The 23,680-nt window shown below is 40.3% G+C and overlaps 1 protein-coding gene across 5 annotated transcripts in view; it reads right to left on the bottom strand.

The window, feature by feature from the left end:
- Positions 1–7,901, bottom strand: part of PDE4DIPP2 (myomegalin) — an 81,027-nt gene extending 73,126 nt beyond the window's left edge. Inside the window, exon 1 of one of the 5 annotated variants that reach the window (XM_042993915.1) lies at positions 6,361–7,901. In XM_042993915.1, coding sequence (XP_042849849.1) covers positions 6,361–7,485 — 1,125 coding nt within the window. In that variant the 5' untranslated portion in view covers positions 7,486–7,901. The remainder of the gene's footprint in view (positions 1–6,360) is intronic. The other 4 variants (XM_042993916.1, XM_042993917.1, XM_042993918.1 and 1 more) reach the window with 4 other exon arrangements.
- Between the last annotated feature and the right edge of the window lie 15,779 nt (positions 7,902–23,680).

Here is a 23,680-nt window from a genome sequence, read left to right as displayed (position 1 = left end):
ACAGAGTACGAGTGGGGGAGGGGCAGAGAGAGAGAAGGAGACACAGAATCCAAAGCAGGCTCAAGGATCTGAGCTGTCAGCACAGAGCCTGACACGGGGCTTGAACTCACGAACCGTGAGATCATGACCTGAGCCGAAGTCAGACACTTAACCAACTGAGCCACCCAGGCGCCCCTAAATTTGGTAACTATACTGTAGTTATGTAAGAGATGTTCTTGCCTTTAGGAAACATGCATACTTAGTATAAAAACTCATAATATCTGCAACTAATTCTCAGATGGTTCAGGAATACAAAAATAATGTGTCTATATAGGCAGTGGGAATGAAACAGCATATGTAGCAAAATATTAGCATATGGTGAATCTGGATAAATGTTAACAACTGGTGAATCTGGGAGTTCTTTGTATTTCTCTTATGACTTCTCTATAAATTTGAAGTTATTTCAAAAAAGAGTAAAAATAAAATTAAAAATAAATTTGAAAATCCACCGTGGTCTGGGAAGGAGGTATGTTTAATAGGAATACCAATTCACCAAAAAGATTCAGGAGAAAAAAAACCCATATATTGTTTATATGATGTGATAATAAATCAGACTAAGATAAACTTATAGAACTGTATCTAATATTCATTATGAGCTAAAGGTACTAAAATAAAACTGTAGGACTTCATTGTGGCACTAAACCCATCTCCTCTCTCCCTGACCCTTCCCTTCCCACTCCCTACACACCCCCACTCCAATGAGAAAAAATATATACCCATTAGGAAGAGAAAAAGGCAACTGCTGTTCATTTTCCCTTTCCCTCACACTTTTAAACTTTGACTACCATTTTCTAGGCAGTGGGGTTAGAGCTTAATTTCAATCTGTTCCTGCCAGCAACTGACTGGAAGTATAAAGATTTCAGGAAAAAAAAACACAACAAAACAAAACAAAACAAAACAAACCCAGTTTTTTATTCTTCTAATGCTATTTACCAATTTTTAAAAACATCTCTTAAGTACCATAATATATAAAGCACTGTGGGAGTTGGGAATATAATAAAGGAACAAGGAAATACACAAAATCGCAGACAGTGACAGGCTTTATGCTTTAAAACAGAAAAGCATGGTAAAGCGGTGAAGTTACTCAAAGTTGGTTGAGCAGTTACTTTACATTGGTTAAGGGGAGATCTGCAGGATAAAAAGCCAGTCCTTGAAAGAGCTACAAAACAATCTAGGCAGCAGAAACAGCTAATGGAAACGACCTAGAGAGGCTAGAAGCCTGAGACAGAAAGGTCTATGTGGCTAGGGTAGCACTTTCACATAGAAATATGAGTGAGCCATGTATATAAGTTAAATTTTTGTAGTAAACCTCGTTGACTGCAGTAAAAAATAAATAGGTGAACTTAATTTCAATAAAATATTTTATGAGCCCATATATCTGATCAAAAGAAATTATCATAGTCATGTATTCAATATAAAAGCTATCAACAAGGTATTTTACTTCCTTTCATACCACGTCTCTGAAATCAGGGGTGCCCTTTACTCACAGCGTATCTCAATTCAGAGCAGCCACATTTCAAGTGCTCAACAGCCACATAAGGCTAGTGGCTACGTAGCCGGCTAGCACAGGGCTAAAGTGTAATGAGCAGAGGACAGGAATACATGATGAAGAGGAAAGGAAAAGCAGAGGCCAGGTATAGAACTTCTACTGCAGGGTTAAGGAAGCTGGATTTCATTCTCATTGAAATGAGAATGGACTGCACTGTTTTTAACAGAAAAGTAATCCAATCGTATTTGTATTTTAAAAAACTGCTTCTGTGGTGAATGGACAGGGGAGCACCAGTAGGGACAGGGAGACCAGATAGGAGGCTGTTTCTGTTGTGTAGGTGAAAGAGAATAGTGGCTTATAGTGGCAGTTAGAGAGGGGAAGAGAAATGGATGTATTTAGATGTGTTTTGAAAGGAGAGTCAACAGGACTGGAAGGAAGGAGAGGGACAAGGAGAATCGAAGGATAATGACTCCTAGAATAATTGAGATATTTGTTGTTGTGGGTATAACAGGGAGCTTTGCCCTGAGGTGCTGTGAATTAGGTCACACCCTGGGAGAGGTAACTATGTGAACAGATATTCACAATTCTAACTGATAAATAAATAATTTTATCATTTATTTAATGATAAAACATTCTCTACAAAACCTGGCTCCTCAGTTCCGCAGGGCAAAGAAACTATACAAACTAACCATGTGGTCTAATCCCATTTTACATGGAAACTTAGAGCAGGTAAGTAACGTCCGAAGTTACACAGGAAATCAGGAAAAGGATCCAGTTAAACCAGATGCACTGGAGCTGGGAATGTATCTTCCATCTCTGTAAACCCATTGCCTACCATAATGTCTGCAATGTTGTAGGGACCAAAAGTTTGTGTTTAGTAACAGAACAAGACTAGAAACAAACACAATCAACAACAGTCCTAATTTCCAGTCCAATGCTCTAATCCTTCAGTGACTCTTTAGAAATAAGACTAGATAGATATTTAATAGCGACATTTCATCAGCAACTTTAAAGCCAAAGAATGCCATAGAATAGTACATAATGAGTCTGTGTCTCATCTGAACCCAGCTTGGCATTAATAATTGTAGGAAGGGGCGCCTGAGTGGCTCAGTCGGTTAAGCGTCCGACTTCAGCTCAGGTCACGATCTCACGGTCCGTGAGTTCGAGCCCCGCATCGGGCTCTGGGCTGATGGCTCAGAGTCTGGAGCCTGCTTCCGATTCTGTGTCTCCCTCTCTCTCTGCCCCTCCCCCGTTCATGCTCTGTCTCTCTCGGTCTCAAAAATAAATAAACGTTAAAAAAAAAAAAATTAAAAAATAATTGTAGGAAATCCTTAATTCTGTAAATGTAATGCAGTGACCTGAAGATATTTGTTTCTTCCTTATTCATAACTTTTTTATTAAATAATCTCAGAAAGATTATTCAATCTTCATCTCAGAAAACTGTCTTTTCAGATAATAGTCTGCCAAAAGAGCACTTAGCAAAGTCCCCTGAGTTAACAAGCTCCTAATGAATTCTTGTGAAATATCAAATACATAAACCAATCATTCCTAAGATGATTTTATAAAGCCTGAAATCAGTAATGCTCGATTTGGCTGAATCATTGCTAATTTCCAGACCACTGGTTACTAAAATCATATCATAATAATAATGTAATTTTAAATTAAGCTGCTTTTGACTTATTTGGGACAAATGCTTTCCAGCATCAGAAAAGAGAATTGCTTCCAGGCCTGATGTTGCATAATGTATGACCTTTGGGCTAAAAAGGCAGTTATTTAGATCTTCTGGGTTAACAACATTTTTCTTGGCACTTGCTAGTCCTCACAATACCAAGTCCTAGATCTTTAACTGCTGTGGTTTTCTATCCTATTGTTAATAAGAGGAGATACAAAAGAACCATCAACTAGCATAAAATTAAAGGCCTAATCTTTGACCAGCATCTAATGTTTATACCTTCCAAAGAGTCTGATCTAGGTTCTGTAGCCAAACAGTGAGAAGGATAAATTACCATAGTCACACAGGGGCAGACCCAGGCATTGCAAGACTTAAAGCAAAGATCTCCTGCTCTTTGAATTTAGATAGAAAAGGAAATTGCACAGGAGCCAGAACTAAATTGAGGTTTACTAATCGACCACACCCCTCCTATCATCGCTCTTCTAGTTCAGGGCCACACAATAAAGAAGGAAATTACCAGCTTCAACCTTTCTTTAGATATTTAAACAACCTTGGGTTTTTGGGCATAAATTCTGTGGAAAGCAAGTGAGTCAATTTGCATAATACCAGAAAATTAGTAAGCCAGAGAGCTACACGGTTGCTATTTTTCTTTAATACGAGAAAGAAGAGAAAGAAAAAAAGCAATCAGAAGGAACTCTGATGAAATATTTCATAGTGCACAGAATGGGTTAAGTGGAGGATTAAACAAAGGAATCAAAATGACCTTACAGAACAATCTTTCTTTTTAGGATAGGAGTCTTTCTTTGTATTTGCAGTGGAATTTAAATAAAAAATTTTTTCTTTCAGGGTTTTTTCTTTCTACAAGCTAAGAACAGAGCTACCAAAAGTAACTTAAATTTACTTCTGTTCTTTTCACATTTGTTCAGAGAAATAGACAATGAGCGGTCTGCCTTTGTCCCACTAGCTCTGGTTCTGACATAAAGCACACCAGCCTTAAGGCTCCTTAAGGAGCTTAAAAGTCAACCAGACTTAAACAAAAGGTCAGGGGTCCTAAATCCACATTTTATTTACAAACACCCTGAGCCCAATTTAATCATTCTATTTGCACCCACATCCTTAATTACTGGAGAAAATGGCACAACGATTAAATGCCATGATTCTTCAAGCAGAATGTTTTCTCTTTCCTCTTGTTTTGTTATTGTACAAACAGTAAAGAATCTAAGCCAGGTTGATAGCAGAAAGGTCACACACTACAGTTTTAAAGGTCTGTTTTTTTTCCAATGTCCAAATATAATGAAGTAAAGGTACAGTCTTGACCTAAAGGTACAGTCACCATAGTTTAAATGTGCTCTTGAGAATGATCAATCTCAAAGCTCCACTTTAAGAAACGAATGCAAAGCAGAGCACTAGGCATTCTAAACATTTTATACAAATGAAAACACATTTTAAAACTTTTTGATATTCATCCTTTTTCATAACACTTCATATATGATGTTTCTGACTACTGTACGTAAATTTAAAAATATTTCTATTTTTCTGCTAAGTTCTTACTGTGATGCAAATTTTATTTATAATAGAACTACTTTTCAAAAATTTTAAGTGACAAGCAACAATCTCATTTATCATCAAGCTCTAGATTTCTGGGATGATGCTGACTGGTAGCAGGCTTTCCAAAATGCCTTCTGGACTGTCCGCTTTTGTAATGGTATCACTAAATTTATCGGGGTAGAACGTGCCAGATGTTTTACAAAGTTAACTGAAGTTAGCGTCCATTGTTGCTGCAGAAACAAAGTAGCATCTGTCGGGTCCCTGAATATAACTAAACTTGAAAAGTTGGTATGAAATCAGTTGGGCAGAAATAAACAGCTCACATTAAGATCAACTACCATCTTCTAGTCACTAAGAAATTCATGAGTATAATGGATGATGGGGGGGTGCCTGAGGGGCTCAGTTAGTTAAACGCCCAACTCTTGATTTCCGCTCAGGTCAAGATCTCACAGTTCGTGAGTTCAAGCCCTGCCTGCATCAGGCTTTGCGCTGACAGTGTGGAGCCTGCTTGGGATGCTCTCTCTCCCCCCTCTCTCTGCCCCCTACCCTGCTCAGGCTCTCTCTCAAGATAAATAAACTTAAAAGAAAAATTTAAAGAGTATAATGGATGAAACTCCTATTACCCAATAATAGAGGAAACCTTTCTTAATGTCAAACATCCTCTTAATAGAGTTCAGCGGGCAAACAGGCTGTGAACAGTTTTCACCTTAATGGTTTTTTTTTTTTTTAATTTAAAAAAAAAATTTTTTTTTTAACGTTTATTCATTTTTGAGACAGAGAGAGACAGAGCATGAATGGGGGAAGGTCAGAGAGAGGGAGATACAGAATCTGAAACAGGCTCCAGGTTCTGAGCTGTTAGCACAGAGCCCGACGCGGGGCTCGAACTCACGGACCACGAGATCGTGACCTGAGCCGAAGTCTGACGCCCAACCGACCGAGCCACCCAGGTGCCCCTTCACCTTAATGGTTTTAATGACAACACTTGAATTCCCAAAGTTTCTTTTATGAACAAGTCATTATTAGTTTTCAAATGGCATACTTATTATAAATATTGCTCAGATAGTATAATACTTTGGTGGATTAACAGGTTTTCCCCAAACCTTTACCCTATGCTCTAATCAGTTTGAGATAAACCTTTGGGATGGAACACTTGATGCTCTAGGGAGAACTAGAGAACTCCCTTACGGAATGTGAGAAAACATTGATCATTATAAATGAAAACATCTATACATCTAAAAATGAAAACAAAGCAAAAAGAAGCGGGGGGGGGGGGAACAGAAAAGGAGGTAAGAGGTTTAGTGCCAGATATAAGATTAAATGTCTTTTTATAGGGTAAAAGTCAATTAGGAATCTCTTTTTGTCTTAAAAGGTCTGTGATTTTGATAATTAACAGGAAGGCCAATAGATAATATTACAAGGACTGTGAAAAGCAAATTCTTTGAGTGTGAACCACATACACTACAATGGGACACAAGCAAAGGTGCAGCAAAAGTGGGCTCAATGATTAGTTTTCTCAGGTGTAGAAGATTAACCTTCACCCAGGCAGAAATCATGTAAAGCCTGAGACCAGCTAACTATAATCAGAAAGGCGTTATGTAGCCATTTTGTATACCTGGACCCGAAGTGGTAAATAATCTTCACAGAGATCATCCCACAGCTCCTGCAAGTCTGAAATTTCCAAGGGATAAGTCACAGATGTCTTGTAAAGGGGTTTCAAAGACCTGTTAAGGAAACCGGAACTAACTCCATCTGTCATGATATGGCCAGGCCTGGCTCCAGGTGGGCTGGATTTCACTGGAATAGGAAGCTTGCTCCCTCGGGGACTCTGGATGGGCTTATAATCAAGACCTTTAATCATGCTAAGAGCTAGCTCCAGCTTGTGGTTACACATATGTTGTGGAGCCTGCTCTTCTGAACAACAGTCACACTTTGCAAGTTCCTTTGCACTTCTCTCGGTTTCCTCATCCTTTTGTTGTGGAGGACTAGCCTGCACACTTGCATCCAAAGATTCCACTGAGGATCCCGGTGTCCCTTCCTCCATGCTTTCTCCATCTGGGGGTACCTTTGTACTTGGTAAATCCGGTGGCCCCACTTCAGACAACGCTGGTTCTTCAGTGCAAATGCTGGTGGACCACCTGGTAGAAGGGCCACACGAGATACTTCTGGCCACCTTTCGAGGCACCTTACAAATGGCTTCATAGTCAGAATCAGCAACCCGCAAAGCTGCACAACCACGGCATCTCCTGGGTCGGTTTCCAGGACCTTCCGAAGCATGGCAGCTGTGGAGCTCCTGAATCTGATCCTCATTTTCTACCCAACACTCAAACCCTGAATAGGCAAAGTCTTCCTGGAGCAGTGCAGAGTATCTGACATCAGGTAAGCCGGAAATGTCAACCGTCCCATTCCCTGCCTTGGTTTCCGTGACAGAGTCGTCGTTATTCTTACGATACATGCTAGCAATGCAGAACTTGAGGCGGTCCTTCTCCAGCAGCAGCTTTTGCAAGCGCTCAATAGAAAGAGCTTCGATCCGGGCAATAACGGTGTCGAATCTATAGATCCGATCAAGCATGAAAGCACACTTGCTGCAAGCAAACTCGGCTTTGCCATCCCGGGACACATCCTTGCCCAGGACATGCGAAAGCAGAACCTGGAGGTTGAGCTTAGATGCCGTGTGGAAGATCCAGCGCCGCTGGTTTCCGCACAGCTCCCGGGCACAGATCCTGCAAACCTCCTTCATCTTCTCTCTCAGCAGTTGCCAAGGTTCCCGGAGGCGGCTGCAGCCTGTTCACTCACTGGCACTTGGTTGCGCGGCGTCTCCCTCTTCCGTGGCCTCCGGCGGGCATGGCACAGTCCGGTGGGGTCCCCACGCTGCAGGGGCACACCTCTGCCACCCGCGCGCGGGCTCCGGGTACCAGGGTGGGCAGCCCCGCCCCGCCCCTCGGAAAGGGGGCGGGCGTAAAAAACGCCTTAAGGGGATGCTGAGTGACAGCAGCGCAGGCCGCGCTCGCAACCAGCCATATCTCCTCCGTCTCTCTCTCCCGCCAGCCGCCGCGTCCCCAACGTCCTCCCTTTTAGCAGGCTGGGTTCGCCGTACAAGAGCAGCACCCTGCTGCTGACGCAAAGACTCGGAGATCAAGGATCAGATTTCAAGATGGCGCCAGCGGCTCGGCTCCCGCGGCCAGCGGCGGGTTCCTCTGGGAGCTGTAGTCGGGCCGCCAGCTCCCGACTGTGCGCATGCGCGGTAGCGAGTGCGTTCCCCCTCACCCCCAGTCGGGTCGCAGCTCCTCGCGCTGAAACGGAGACCTAGTTCGCAGCGGGTACTCGTGGAGAGCAGGACCGGCGCTGGCCACTGCCAGACTGCTTTCATCTGCTGAGGTTTCACCCGACGAGGGCACCAGTCCTCTCATGGATCCTCCCCTCCTGCCCCAGCGGGATGACCCGAAGATCTGCGTTGGGAGGAGAAAGTTGAATTCCCTCCCCCTCTCTCCACGGGTAGCGCCACGTACTCTGGATGGAGCAGCCCAGCAGCGCCACTAGGTACCGCTGCGCGCCGCCTCCCTCCCGCCTGCAGCCCCACCTCTCCCCTACCCAGGCTGGTGCCGGGATTAAAAGGCCCCTCGGGTTTACAGCGGCGGCGGGCGGGGAGACGGGGTTGACAAACCAGAGGTGGCAGTTAGGGCGGATTTTAGGAGGCTCAATTCAACCTCTATCTCGACTTTGGGAGTATCTAGAAAAGAGATCAAGTATTTCTCTTCCTTGCAGTGTTGGGGGCGGGCCGTGGGTTTAGCACTGCTGGACGATTTGACCTTTTTTAGAAAAGAAATCAAGAGAGGACACAAAGCAGTCATCCGAGAAACAGTCCAGCCCATACCACGTGAATGCAGCTGGTGAACCATGACTTTTAAGAATGGGCTTTTTCAAGAATGTAGACACCTGAGAATAGATTACCATCACCAAATTCTCTTTCAGGTTCAGGTGGACTGCAGTCCCTATTTGGGGGGTGGGGAGGGTACATAAACTTTAGAACGAAAGACCTAGCTTCTTTGAGCAAGAGTACAGAATGTCAGTACTGATCTCTGCAGAATTAGGGCTGAGAATTTCACTGACTTCAGTAGGTACCCCGTCTTATTCAACCATATACAGTTGTCACCCTACCCTTGGATACAGAACTTAGAATGTGCACAGTGGGGGGAAGCTGGAGCTCCCGAGTAGGAGGTATCAACTTGCATTTATAATAAAGATTTCCCTTGTTGGCTTAAGAGGCGTTGCAGACACCGGACAGGAAGAAAAACAGCCCCAGCGGATCACCTGGAGTCCCCCAACAGCAGGACATTTCCCAGTTACAAAAATACTGGCTTGGCCTTGTGAGAGGTTAAGGGCAGCAACAGTTTTAAGTATTTCTGAACCTCGTCTCTAGGACAGAGCCCATAACTCCTAATAAGAACTCTGAACAGGCCTCCAAACTTCTTATGGAGAATTAAAGGAAATGATTTAGAAGTGTTTTAACAGTACTTTGCTCGTTAAATAATAGCTTATACTATTATTTCAATATGATAATAATGGAAATATTTTAAAATAATTTTAAAACTTTATGGGGCTTTGCACACATAAGATTTTATTGTTCTCTTAATCACCAAAACAAAATCTTAGTACCTCCATCTTAAGGACAGTCCTTTGATCTGTGAGTTTGGAGGAGCTATAGAACTTTGCATATGTTATTTCACTTAAAATATGCATGTTCTGGCCCTAAAAACCAAAGAATGTAAAATAGACTTCCAAGGAAAACTCAATTACAGCTACATTTTTGCCTGCCTCTGGGTATATGAGCTTCAAAGTCAAAAGAAAGTAAACAACAATCTTTGGGATCTGTAGTGATCTATAGAGAGACAAGGAGTTTCTGGACTTCCCTAACAGCCTGCCTGCCAGGACTATACCCTGTTGTACTCTGTCTTAAGTATAGTTCTAAAGAGCTGAAAGAATGCAAAGGTCCATAAAAGTACAAATTAAGACATAAGTTAAGTCCTCATCTTCGATTGTCGATGCCAGCCACATTTTCCTACTGAGGAAAATACTCATGAAACAAAGTAATTGGGGCGCCTGCTCAGTCAGTCAAAGTGGCCAGCTTTGGCTCAGCTCATGATCTCAGTACCTGAGTTCAAACCTCATATGGGGCTCTCTGCTGTCAGCGCAGAGCCCGCTTTGGATCCTCTGTCTCCCTCTCTCTCTCTGTCTCTAAACATTCAAAAAGAAACGAAATAATGAAACAAAGTGCTTTTCAGGAGTAAATTAAATAATACTTTGTATTATTTTCTATTCCTTAGTAAGATTTTGCATCTGATTGATAGTCTCTAAACTTTAATGACAATATATAAGTAGCTTGGTGTAGAAGTACAAACCAGTATAAATGGAGAAAAGGCAATTTATCATTGAATAGACGTTTGCTATCTGTCAGTAAAGATCAACATACAGAGAGCTATACATATCTAAGCTTCCAACAACAGATAGGAATAAATCCACTCAACAATCAGAAAATTCGAAGATAGCACTCTATTCACGCTTAGAAAAAATATTTAAAAACCATTATTTTGAAGTGGATAGCAAACTATATAATACTAGAACTGGTCCTAATGTGAGCATTTGGTATTATATAATTTCATCCCCACTAAAAGATCACTGGTGTATAGATAACAAAACTTGTACATAAAAATTAAGAAATAAAACTTAGAGGAATGCCTGGGTGGCTTGGTCGGTTAGGCGTCCGACTTCAGCTCAGGTTATGATCTCACAGTTCATGGGTTCGAGCCCCACTTCGGGCTCTGTGCTGACAGCTCAGAGCCTGGAGCCTGCTTTGGATTCTGTGTCTTCCTCTCTCTCTACCCCTCCCTTGCTCGCACTCAGTCTCTGTCTCTCTCTCTCTCTCTTAAAAATAAACATTAAAAAAAAAAGAAAAGAACAAACTTAGAAAAAAATGTGATAATAAATTCAGCACTTCATGGTCCTTATAAATATCATCTTGGTCAAAATTTTGTATTTAGTTGGGGTGCCTGGGTGGCTCAGTCAGTTGGGTGTCCGACTTTGGCTCAGGACATGACCTTGCAGTCTGTGAGTTCAAGCCCCGCATCGGTCTCTGTGCTGACAGCTCATAGCCTGAAGCCTGCTTTGGATTCTGTCTCCCTTGCTCTCTGCTCCTCCCCCACTCATGCTCGGTCTCTCTCTCTCTGTCAAAAATAAATAAACATTTAAAAAAATTTTTTTAAAAATTTGTATTTAGTTAACACTGGCTACCTATGAGAAGGGAAGTAAAATTGGCGGTTGGATACTAACATTTACTTTTTTCATATATATCATTGTCATTTGAATTGTTGGAAATAAATGTGTATTCATGTATAATTTTTAATTTTTTTTAATTGGAAAATATTCTAAACAAAGACTTGTGCCTATTTAACACACTAACATCAGAGTCTAAGTAGTAAAAACTTGAATCTAAAATGAGAATTTTTGTAATATATATAATAACTACATGTATTATATATGTGGACAACTTATATAAAGATTCAAAGAGGATAAACAAGTTATTAAATGGTGATTATGTCTGGAGGGTGGAATTATGGATACTTATCTTCTTCTTCCCTCATTTGTATTCTATAATTTTCTATATTCAGCATGAATTGTTTTTGTGATAAGACAAAAATTGTTACTAAGAAATAGGTAAGATAAGCACATTTTGATATATTTGTACAATACTAATCAGCAGTAAAAAATTCTGATACCCACAACATGAATGAATCTCAAAAGCATATTAAGTGAAACAAGCCATATATAAGTCAATACATTCTGTGTGATTCCATTTATTTTAAGCCTAACAACAAGAAAAATTGAAACCATAGTGATAGAAGTGCAAAAAGTGGTTATGAGGGATGAGACAGGGTAAGAATTGACTGCAGAGGGGCACAAAGGAATTTTCTGGGGTGATGAAAATATTCTCTATCTTGTTTTGGGTGATGTGTACATGATGTGTACAATTCTCAGTTGTACAATTACAACTCTGAGATCTATAGATTTTACATATATGTTAGAATAGTTCATTAAAAAGTAAAAAAGAGGAACTAAATATAAAGTATGTATTACCCATAAACTTTTAATCTGAGAGATTTCTTTGGTAGGAAGTAACCTCCATTTTATCATAAGAATAGCTTTCAAAAGTGGTTAAATAAAATACAGTCTAGCGAAAAATTCTATAAAAAGCCCAACTGCAAATTCAAAACTTTATAGTGTCTATCATATGAACTTTAAAAAATATTATTTTATATGCATATGCATACCACACATATGATTGAAGCATACTGTTAAGGTGAGACTTAGAGCTTCTGAGGTGATTTAGAATAGGATAATTACTTCTAAAACTTATTAAAGTTATGTAATAAAAATTTGAGAACAGGTTTCATATTATGATAAGCTGTTATGAATTAAATTAATTTTATATATCAGCAGTTTGCCCTCAAAATACATTGATAAATGCATTCACAGCCCTTACCACCTATATGTCCTAGTGAAGTCATTAGTCGCTGGCCCTTAATTTCCTACTCTACAAAGTAAACATGTTGAATTTAAACTGTAGTTTTCAGCCTCTGGCTTCACACCCTGGAGTGTGTGATAAAATAGATTGCTGGGACCTACTTCCTAGAGTTTCTGATTCAGTTTGCCTGGGGTGGGGCCCAAGTATTTGCATTCCTAACAAATTTGGGTCGTGCTGATGCTGCGTCTGGGAATCACACTTTGAAAACCACTGAATTAGAACTATCCTAAACTGTATTCAGAAAAATCTCAATCCAAAGATCAGAAGTTCTGTAGATAAATGGAAAAACCTATCAATGAAGAACTACTTACAGACTGTTGGATTTAGGGAACTACATTCTCATTTGAAACAAAATTCCTAAGTAGTAATACGGTAGAGATCTTTTGCACGATCTCCATTTTGATCTCTAGATTTTGGGGCCTGGGAAGTATCTCTTGGAACCATTGCCACTTTTGTAACTCCTATGTTGGAGTGCTTCTGAGACCTAATTCTGGGCTGGTAAGGTGTTTCCAAGAGAATCAGGGAGGTGGAAAATCCCCATGTCCCAAACAGTTGTGTTAGGTTTCATTACTCTAATTATGACATTGGAAATAGCTGTTCTAATTACTAAAAACTATGCCGAAAAAAAAAGTGATTCTGGCAGAGAGGCTAAAGCAGATGAGGAAATGCAAGAATATCAAAGTAAAGCCAGTTAGGATTTATGGTAACACAAGCATGTACATGGTTTCCCTGTGATGGTTGGAAATCTTTAAGAAGCCACAAGCAATCATGCTTTGCAGTAATTAAAAAAATACAGCATTTTGGGGGTGCCTGGGTGGCTCAGTCGGTTAAGCGGTTCAAGTCATGATCTCAGGGTTTGTGGGTTTGAGCCCCACGTCAGGCTCTGTGTTGACAGCTTGGAGTCTGGAGCCGGTTCAGATTCTGTGTCTCCCTCTCTCTGCCCCTCCCCTGCTCGTGTTCTCTCAAGAATAAACAAACATTAAAAAAAACCCAAAAAAACCCACAGCATTTTGGAACACTTGTTTCAAAACCAGGAGATTTCCAGTTCAACTACAAATTGCAGTAATACCGTCATCGGCAGAATCCATCTTGAAATAGTAAACAGAGTCTTTCAAGTTAAGTTATTAAATACCTATAGCTGTTTAAGTGAATTTTAAAGTATATATTAAGTTAATCAACCAATGAGCAAGAATTTGTGCAAACTCAGTATGTCTTTTCTCTGTCTTCCGTGAGCTCTCAGTTTAGTTGAAGGGGAGAAAATGTGCATGCTAAAATTAGTACAGTTGATTGGTAAATGAAATGGTACTGACAAACTCATCGTGAATGCAGAAAAAGTTGAGATTGGTGTGTGCTGGTATAGTTGAAGGGGACAAGAATGGCACTTGAGATGGGTCTTACATAGGACTCCAGAAAAAGAAAAGAGCATCATCAATAGACTTAGAAGTGGGTTAGATACAGTGCTAGCCCATAGGGAGATGTTGGAGATTTCAAGGGGCATCTGAATGGCCTGGTTCATCCTACTTTATACAACTTATCCTCTATAATTGGTCATTTAAAGAACACGTATGAAGAGCCAACTGTAAGCCAGACACTTTCTGTGGTGCTATGTAAGTCTTGGCAACTAGAATTTTTTTTTAAAGGTTTTTTTTGAGAGAGAGAGAGCACGAGCAGGGGAGGGACAGAGAGAGAGAGGGGGACAGAGAATCCGAAGCAGACTCTGTGCTGAGAGCAGCGAGCCTGATGTGAGGCTTAAACTCACAAACCATGAGATCATGACCTGAGCTGAAGTTAGGACACTCAACCGACTCAGCCACTCAGGTTCCCCTTGGCAACTAGAATTTAATGTTTGGCAAACGCAAAAGAATTTAGACTTAATGTTACAGACTTGAGCAGAGAATGGCATGGTGAAAACTTCATTGTAGGAAAATTAGCCAGGCAACGGGATGGATTGGAATTTCAGGGAATTTCAGATTTTGGGATGGTTACAGGAAGACCTGCTAAAAAGCCATTGTAGTTATTCACATGTGGGGTAATATAAAAAGTCTGGTGTAGAAATGGAAAGAAAGGGGCGCCCAGGTGGTTCAGTTGGTTAAGCATCCAACTCTTGATTTCAGCTCAGGTCATGGTCTCATGATTGGTGAGATTGAGCCCCACATTGGCCTCTGTGCTGACAGAAGCCTGCTTGAGATTCTCTCTCTCTCTTACCCTCTGCCCATCCCCATTTGTGTGCGTGCTCTCTCTCTCTCTCTCTCAAAATAAATAACTAAACTTAAAAGAAAAAAGAAATGGAAAAAAGTGGTAAATAATTATTTTAAAGGACTGAACAGCGGGACTTGATGTAGAGAGGATGAAGGAAAAGAAACAATATAGGAGATAAGGGTTTTTGTGTCAAAGACTGGTAGAAAACATGGTCTAAATGAATAGAAATGTGAGAGTTGAGTTCATCTGTAAAAAGGTAATGAAAAATCTGATTAGGAACATGCTGAGTTTAGGTGACTGAGAAAACTAAGTGAAAAATAACTAAGTGGGGCTCTTCTGCAATCAAAGCACAGGTGAGCTGGGGACAGGGTTTTAAGAATGAGAGCAATGGTTAACATTGTCAAAAGCAAGAGAGAGATCAGCAGGAGAGATAAGGTCAGCCATATCATTTCCTGTAACTGAGTGGACTTGTAAACTTCTGAGTTGTTACCTTTGGCTCCTCAAAATCCTTCCCTATTGAGCTAAACACTAAATTGGGATCCTTTTTCTGAACATCTCTAGCACATTCAGAAATGTTGCTTCGCGTTTTCACTACATTTTCTATTTCAGGTTCTTGAAACCTAAAACTTTTGAACGATGTCACATAGGCTTAGAAGCTTATGCCCCTCTAATCATCCTCCATACGGTTTCCAGGACATTCATGGTAAAGATCCATCATTGTCCATTACCTATAGGATGAAGTCCTAAACCCTCAGCTTGGCATTTCAATATCTCTACAGAAATATTCTAATCTACTTTTCAGCTACATCTCATACTCCTTTCCTAATAATATGGTGACAGGATATAAATTGTGTTGTTGCCTGTGTGCCCTGCCTCCCTCATCTAATCTGAAGGTCAGGCCCTTACCATTTAATTAACTCAGGAATTTTTGCAGAGCAAAGAGCAGAGACTGAAGTCAAATGCATTTCCTGACTTTAATAAAATTGTAAACCAACTGAGAAGATTAAGTCAGGTGTCCCAGTGGGGAAGAGAAGAAAAAGAAATGTCTTTGAGGGCAACAGAAAAGGACGGGGTCAGATTTCACCCAGATCAGGAGACTGGGGATCAGAGAGTAACAGCGATCCACCTCCATTCCATATTAGTGCCCCCAGGGAAGCAGCAGGACCTGGGTGGGGAGAAGGCAATGGGTGACTTAGAGAGGCTAGACTCTAGGTCAAGGGGTTCTGACTCCATAAAAGCCTCTAATATAACAAGCTGTTAGAGCTGGCAGAACCATGCTTGCTGGGGCAGGGGAACTTCAGTGGTGGACCAATGGGAAGAGTAATCACTTGATGCTTTGGCACCTGATAAATCCTGGGAACCTTCACCTTAACGTAAATGAGAGAGTGGGGAGGAATATGTACCAAACGGATGAAACTGAATTAGCCTGATTAGGACTGGGACTCAGGGTAACATTAAATTGATTTAAAGAAAGTAAAGAAATGTGATAAATCCTGCATGACCGAATTTGTGAGCTAAGAGTCACATCTACTTTGTACCTTCTGTAGGTGTTCAATGGGGCTCAGTCCTAGACCTTTTCACCTCCCTATTTTAATTCTCTTTCAATATCATCTTATCCTTTTCCATCTTTAAACCAGTAACTTTCCATTTGTATCTTATCCTAAAATTTTCCTCTGAGTTCAACTCTGAAGTAGCCAACTACATATTTGTATCTGCAAATGATGTGTCAGAGACACCTCAAAATTACCATCATCCCCTTACCTATAATGGCCCTACCCATTCCTCCTAATTCTCTATTAGGGGTCAACAAACTATGAACTGTGGGCTAAATTCATCCCCTGTTTTTGTAAATAAAATTTTATTGGAACAGCCATGCCAATTCATTTATGTATTGTGTATGGCTATTTTTGTGCTACAGTGGCAGAAACCTTATGGCCTGCAAGGTCTAAATTATTTACTATCTGGCCTTTTACAGAAAAAGTTGGTTAGTCCCTGCTCTTTGTTTTCTTGAAAGTACTTACTGTAATTTACAATTAGCTATTTGTTTGGTTACTTCGTAATTTATCTCCCTTAATTGAGATGCAAGCTCCTTACAGGGAAAGGCTCTGCCTTTCTTTTTTCTTTTTTAATTTAATTTAAGCTTATTTATTTATTTTGAGAGACAGAGACAGAGAAAGAGGGGAGGGGCATAGAGAGAGGAAGAGAGAGAATCCCAAGCAGACTCCACGCTGTCAGTGCAGAGCCCAACGCAGGGCTCAAATCCATGCAAGATCATGACCTGAGCTGAAATCAAGAGTTGGAAACTTAACCTACTGAGCCACCCAGGCACCCCTCTGCCTTTCTCCTTCTAAATATTTTAAAAATATTTATGATTGAAATATAGTTGACATGCAACATTGTATTAGTTCCAGGTGTACAAAATGGTGATTCGACAATTCTATACATTATTCAATGCTCACAATAAGTATAGTCACCATCTGTCACCATACAACATTATTACAATATTATTGACTGTCTTCCCTATGCCATACTTTTCATCTCTGTGGCTCACTTATTTTATAACTAGAAGTTTGTATTTCTTAATCCCCTTCACCTGTTTTGCCATCCCCTCACCTCTCTCACTTTGGCAACTACTAAATGTTCTTTGTATTTATGGGTCTGTTTTTTTGTTTTATTTCTAGATTCCACATATATGTGAAATCATATGGTATTTCCCTTTCTCTGACTCATTTCTTTTTTTTTTTCCTAATGTTTATTTATTTTTGAGAGACAGAGCATGAGCGGGGGCGGGGGGGCAGAGAGAGAGAAGGAGACACAGAATCTGAAGCTGGCTCCCCAATGCGGGGCTTGAACTCATGAGCCATGAGATCATGACCTGAGCCCGAGCTGGATGCCCAACCAACTGAGCCACCCCAGCAGCCCTAACTCATTTCAAGTAGCATAAAACCCTCTAGGTTCATTCATGTTGTTGCATGGCAACATTTCATTATTTTTTATGGCTGGATAATATTCCACTGTATTTATATACCATATCTTCTTTATCCATTCATCTATTGATGGACACATGGGTTGCTTCCATATCTGAGCTAATGTAAATAATGCTGCAATAAACAAAGAGGTGCATTTATCTTTTTGAATTAGTGTTTTTGTTTTCTTTGGGTAAATATCCAGTAGCGGAATTACTGGATCATATGGTAATTCTATTTTTTAATTTTTTGAGGACTCTCCATATTGTCTTCTACAGTGACTGCACCAGCCTACATTCCCACCAACAGTGCACAAGGGATCCTTTATCTCCACATCCTCACTTGCCAACACTTGTTATCTCTTGTGTTTTTGACATTCTGTCATTTGTGTTTAGACATTCTGACAAGCGTGAGGTGATACCTCATTGTGGTTTTGATTTGCATTTCCCTGATGATTAGTGATGTTGGGCATCTTTTCCTATGTCTGTTGGCCATCTGTCTTTTTTGGAAAAATATATATTTAGGTCCTCTCTCCATTTTTTAATTGGATTATTTGGGGTTTTTTTTGTGTGTGTTGAGTTGTATAAATTCCTTATGTATTTTAGATATTAACCCCTTATTAAATATATCGTTTACAAATACCTTCACCCGTTCAGTAGGCTGATGTTTTGTTTTGTTGATGGTTTCCTTTGTTGTGCCAAAAGCTTTTGATTTTGGTGTTGTCCCAATAGTTTAATGTTGCTTTTGTTTCCCTTGCCTGAGGAGACATACCTAGGAAAATGTTTCTAAGGCCAGTGTCAAAGAGATGACTACCTATGTTTTCTTCTACATTTTTTTCTTTTTATGGTTTCAGGTCTCACATTTAGGTCTTCAATCCACTTAGTGTTTATTTTTGTGTATGGTACATTAAAGTGGTCCACAGTTTCATTCTTTTGTGTATAGCTTTCCAGTTTTCCCAGCACCATTTAGTAAAGAGACTGTCTTTTCCCCACTGTATATTCTTGCCTACTTTGTCATAGATTATTTGGACTCTTCTCTTCTGTTCCATTGATCTAGGTGTCTATTTTTGTGCCAGTACCATACTGTTTTGATCGCTATAGCTTTGTAATATATCTTGAAATCTGGGATTGTGATACTTCTACCTTTTTCTTTCTTTTTTTTAAAAGTTTATTTTGAGAGAGAGAGAGTGAATGCAAGCAGGGAAGGGGCAGAGAGGTGGGGGGAGGGGGGGTGGAGAAATAGAATCCCAAGCATCCCAGTGCAGGGAACAGCCCAAGAGTTGGACACTTAACCGACTGAGCCACTCAGGCACCCCCGTTTATCCTTTTCAAATCTACTATGGCTATTCAGGATCTTCTGTGATTCTATACAAATTTTAAGATTACTTGTTCTAGTTCTGTGAAAAATGTTGCTGCATTAATACAATGCAATGGATACTATGGAAATTTTAACAATATTGGTTCTTCCAAGTCATGAGCATAGAATATCTTTCCATTTGTGTCATCTTCAATTTCCTTCATCATCATAAAATTTTATTTCTTGGTATTTAATTATTTTTGGTACAATTATAAATAGGACTGTTTTGCAGCTAGGACTTCCAATACTACATTGAATAGAAGTGGTGAGAGTAGACATCTGTGTCTTGTTCCTGATCTTAGAGGAAAATCTCTCTGTTTTTCACCATTGAGTATGATGTTAGCTGTGGGATTTTCATATATGGCCTTTATTATATTGAGGTACGTTCCTTCTAAACTTACTTTATTGAGAGTCTTTATCATGAATGGATGTACTTTGTCAAATGCTTTTTCTGCATCTATTAAGATGATCATATGGTTTGTAATCCTTTTTCTTGTTAATGTGATGTATCACATTGATTTGCAAATATTAAAACCACTCTTGCATCCTGGAATAACCCCATTTGGCAGTGGTGAATGATTTTATTATTTTTTTAAATGTTTATGTATTTTTGAGAGAGAGCGCATGCACACATGTGTGAGTCGGGGAGAGGTGTTGGGAAGGGGAGATATGAAATCTGAAGCAGGCTCCAGGCTCTGAGCTGTCAGCACAGAGCTTGACATGGGGCCCAAGTCCACAAACTACAAGATCATGACCTGAGCCTGAGTTGGATGCCCAACTGACTGAACCACCCGGGCACCCTGTGAATGTTTTTTTTTTTTTTTAAATGCATTGTTTGATTCAGTTTGTTAATATTTTCTTGAGGATTTTTGCATCTATGTTCATCAGAGATAATGGCCTGTAGTTTCTTTTTTTTGTAGTGTCTTTATCTGGTTTTGGTATCAGGGTAATTCTGGCCTCACAGAATGAATGGAGGCATTCCTTCCTTTTGTATTTTTTGGGATAGTTTGAGACTAGAATTAACTCTTCCTTAAATGCTTGGTAGAATTCATCTGTGACATCACCTGGTCCTGGATTTTTGTTTATTGGGATGTGTTCTTTTTTTTTTTTTTTTGCTGATTCAATTTACTTGCTAGTAATTGGTCTGTTCAAATTTTCTATTTCTTCCTGCTTGAGTTTTGGAAGGTTATATGTTTCTAGGAATTTATCCATTTCTTCGACGTTGTCCAATTTGTTGGTGTAAATATTTCATAATATCCAAAATAATCCTTTGTATTTATCAGTTGTTACTTTCCTTCTTCTTTCTTGATTTTATTTTTTTGAGTCCTTTGCCTCTCTCCTCCTCTCCCTCCTCCCATTCTTGCTCTCTCTCTTTTTTTATTTTGGATGAATCTGGCTAAATGTTTATCAATTTTGTTTACCTTTTCTCAAAAGCAGCTCCTGGTTTCCTTGATATGTTCCATAGCTTCTTTTGAGGTATTTTGAATGGTATGTTCTAGATATCAGTAAATAATCACTGAATGACTAAATGAATAAACAAATGCCTTTCCTTTTCATCTCTTATTAAAATCGTTTCTTACAGATCAGAATCTTCACTGCCTACCCCAGTCCATAATGTTTTTTTCTTTCTCTACTGCTTTGTATTTTGTTGCCATTAGTGGTTTTCTTACCTTTCAATTCGACTATAATCTCTAGAAGGCAGAGGCTAAACCTTATGCATCTTTGCGTTCTTCTTCCTTCACGTTATAGTACTTTGTGCATCGTAAGTGCTCAGTAAATATTTCTGATGAAGCTGTAATGAAATCCCTTATTTTTCTACCTCCTTTGCTGCTCTAAAGGGTCAGGACTATGGTTGCCTTAGATGGTAAGGCCTGTTTTTGAGATATGTTACCAATGAAGGTTGTGTCTGGGAGACAGTGATGTTGAATGAGGATTTATAAATGAGCCTCCACCTTCAACATTCATCAGCTTAAGAAGAGAATACGGAAAAGCTTCTTTAAGAAAGATCTCCTTATATGAAGTTGGCTGGAGCTGCCTGAGCTACTAATCCCTGCAAGGTTTTCAGCGTCTGCCTTGAGCATTTAGAGTGTGTTCTTGCCTTAACCTCCACGTCAGATCTCTCCATGGTAACGCTGGAATGTTTGCTATTTTAAGAAATACGCCTCACTGCATGCAGTGCTATTTACATTAGGTTCCAAACAAGGCATAAATGCAATGGCTTGAGTGTCTGCTGATTTGTGTAAGTGGGAAGGTCCTGATTGCTTAATGGATGCCTCACCCTAATTCTGTTGTCCTGTTTCACTTTCTAGGGCAACCACAGTGAAATTACACATTGATAAATATTGCTTATATTATACTGGGGAAAAACTTCAGAATAGAAAAATGAAATAAAACAAGAATTCTTCCAGATTTTCCTTTGCAAGTACATCATTTCCCCTTGCTTTTACACCTTCCACATCCAGTTTCATTTAAAAGGTTCTTTAGGGGCACCTGGGTAGCTCAGTCAGTTAAGCATCCACTTTGGCTCAGGTCATGATCTTGTAGTTTGTGAGTTTGAGTCCCACATCAGGCTCTGTGCTGACAGGTCAGAGTCTGGAGGTGCTTAGGATGCTGTGTCTTCCTCTCTCTCTGCCCCTCCCCCACTCTCACTCTGTCTCTCGGTCTCTCTCTCAAAAATAAATAAATTAAAAAAAATGTTTTTTAATAAAAAATAAAAATTCTTTAAAATGAAGCTTCTAGTAGAAGGGAAAAATGTCAATAACTGGAAGCACTGTCAGCTTTCCAGAGTGTAGGTCTTTATTTGCAGCTTTGTGAAAACATGGAGGAAGAGAAATACTTTGTAAACTTCACTTTATTAGGTTTTCTTTTTACTGAAAAAGATGTGGACCAGTTGCTTCAGCATGGCAGCCACAAGCTCCTGAGTACTCTGATCACAACAACATGCTCTTGATCTGAATGGACACGGAGGTTTGGAAGCAAACACAGAGTGATGTCCATCAGTGGCATGTCAAGTTTATGGCTTTTTCTGTTGTTGTTCCATGGAGTTAATTACATGATAGAAGTTCCCTAGGTGGCTCAGTTGGTTGAGCATCCAACTTCAACTCAGGTCATGATCTTGTGGTTTGTGGATTCAAGCACCACGTCAGGCTCTGTGCTGACAGCTCAGAGCCTGGAGCCTGCTTTGGGTTCTGTGTCTCCCTCTCTCTCTCTGCCCCTCCCCTGCTCACACTCTGTCAATCTCTCTCTCAAAAATAAATAAACATTAAGAGAAGTTCTTAAGTATTGTGTGTAAGTACCTCTAAAATGGATGCTGTATGATGTTTTGGTGGGATGGAAAAGGAAAACAGCTGAGGGATAGTAAAATCAACTAAATCAAATAATCTTTATCAAAACTTCTGTCTTGATCAAGGGAAGGAAGGCTCTGAAGTGAGACTTCCTGTTCTCAGAGATTATACCCAGTCCAGACTTTCATACTGAGATCACATGAGAAGTACTGATCTATGAGAAATGGGGTAAGAGGAATGTTTTCGCTTGGACAACTCAAACCTAGACGTGTAAGATCTGTGAGCTCTCCTTCTTCGAAAGCCCAGCCGCGGTATTCTCAGTTGTGAAGGGTCGGGGAGGGGTGGAGGTGGGGGTGGAGGCAGTGAGTCAGTGGCCAGAACTCTAGGGATGGCTTTGCTAGAGATGAGGGAAATCTTTGGCCTCTGTGGAGCAGGCCCAGAACTTAGGAAATGAACTTGTGCCTTCCATTTTGTGGGGTTGTGGCTCCTGTGGTGAGAGGTGGCATGGAAGACAAAGGGTTAAGGGTAATACAGCGGCACTAAGAGGCTGTTACTGCACGCAGACGAGGATGACACCCACAGCAGAGGCCACAGGTGTCACTGACAGCAAGAGCTGCCACACATTACTGCAGACAGAGGGGGGAGACAAAGTACTTTATAACTGAACGTTCCTTGCCCCTATCTAATTTGAGAATGGACTAGATGACGCAGTTAACAGCTCTGTCAAATCATGGGTTGACATCAATTATCTGCTCCCTCAATCTTCAGTCTAAACAGCCGCCAGGATTGGCTTTCTAAAATGCAAATCATATGCTTTCATTCCCCTTGCTTAACTTTTTTTCTTTTTTTTAATTCTCTGTTACCTATAACATGAAGTCCTTAGCTTGACACTTATGGGATGTTCCAGTTATGTGTTTCATTATTCTCTAACGCTTAGCACGTATTTTTTGTAAAAATTTTTTTAATGTTTATTTATATTTTGAGACAGAGACAGAGCACGAGCGGGGGAGGGGCAGAGAGAGAGGGAGAATCTGAAGCAGGCTCCAGGCTCCAAGCTGTCAGCGCAGGGCCTGACGTGGGGCTCGAACCCACAAACTGTGAGATCATGACCTGAGCGGAAGTTGGATGCTTCAATGACTGAGCCACCCAGGTGCCCCTAACACTTAGCATGTATTTGATAATACCAACTATTCCCAATTTCTTAACTATGTTCCACATTACTGTGTATACTGTTCCTGCCTAAAATGCACTTCTCTTGTTTTCTGCTTGGTGCACTCAGCCTTTCAGGCCCAGGTCAAGGGAAACTTCCAGGTAAGGCTTTCTTTGACTTTTAGAGGTAGAGTTAATCCCGGTAATCTGTGGGTTCCTTTAGCACTGTGCATATATTTCTCTCTCTTCATTTATCATCCTCTATTTTAATTCTTTGTTCATATGCCAATGTTTTATTGGACTATAAACCCTTTGGAAGCTAAGCCCCCAAGACCAGCGGTTCTTACTGAGGTATAGTTATACCATCTCCTGAAGTGCATTTTGCAAATTCATGGGGTGCTT

This window comes from Panthera tigris, chromosome C1, assembly GCF_018350195.1.
Source record: "Panthera tigris isolate Pti1 chromosome C1, P.tigris_Pti1_mat1.1, whole genome shotgun sequence".
NCBI classification, from domain to species: domain Eukaryota; kingdom Metazoa; phylum Chordata; class Mammalia; order Carnivora; family Felidae; genus Panthera; species Panthera tigris.
This window is presented reverse-complemented; position numbering and strand designations above follow the sequence as displayed.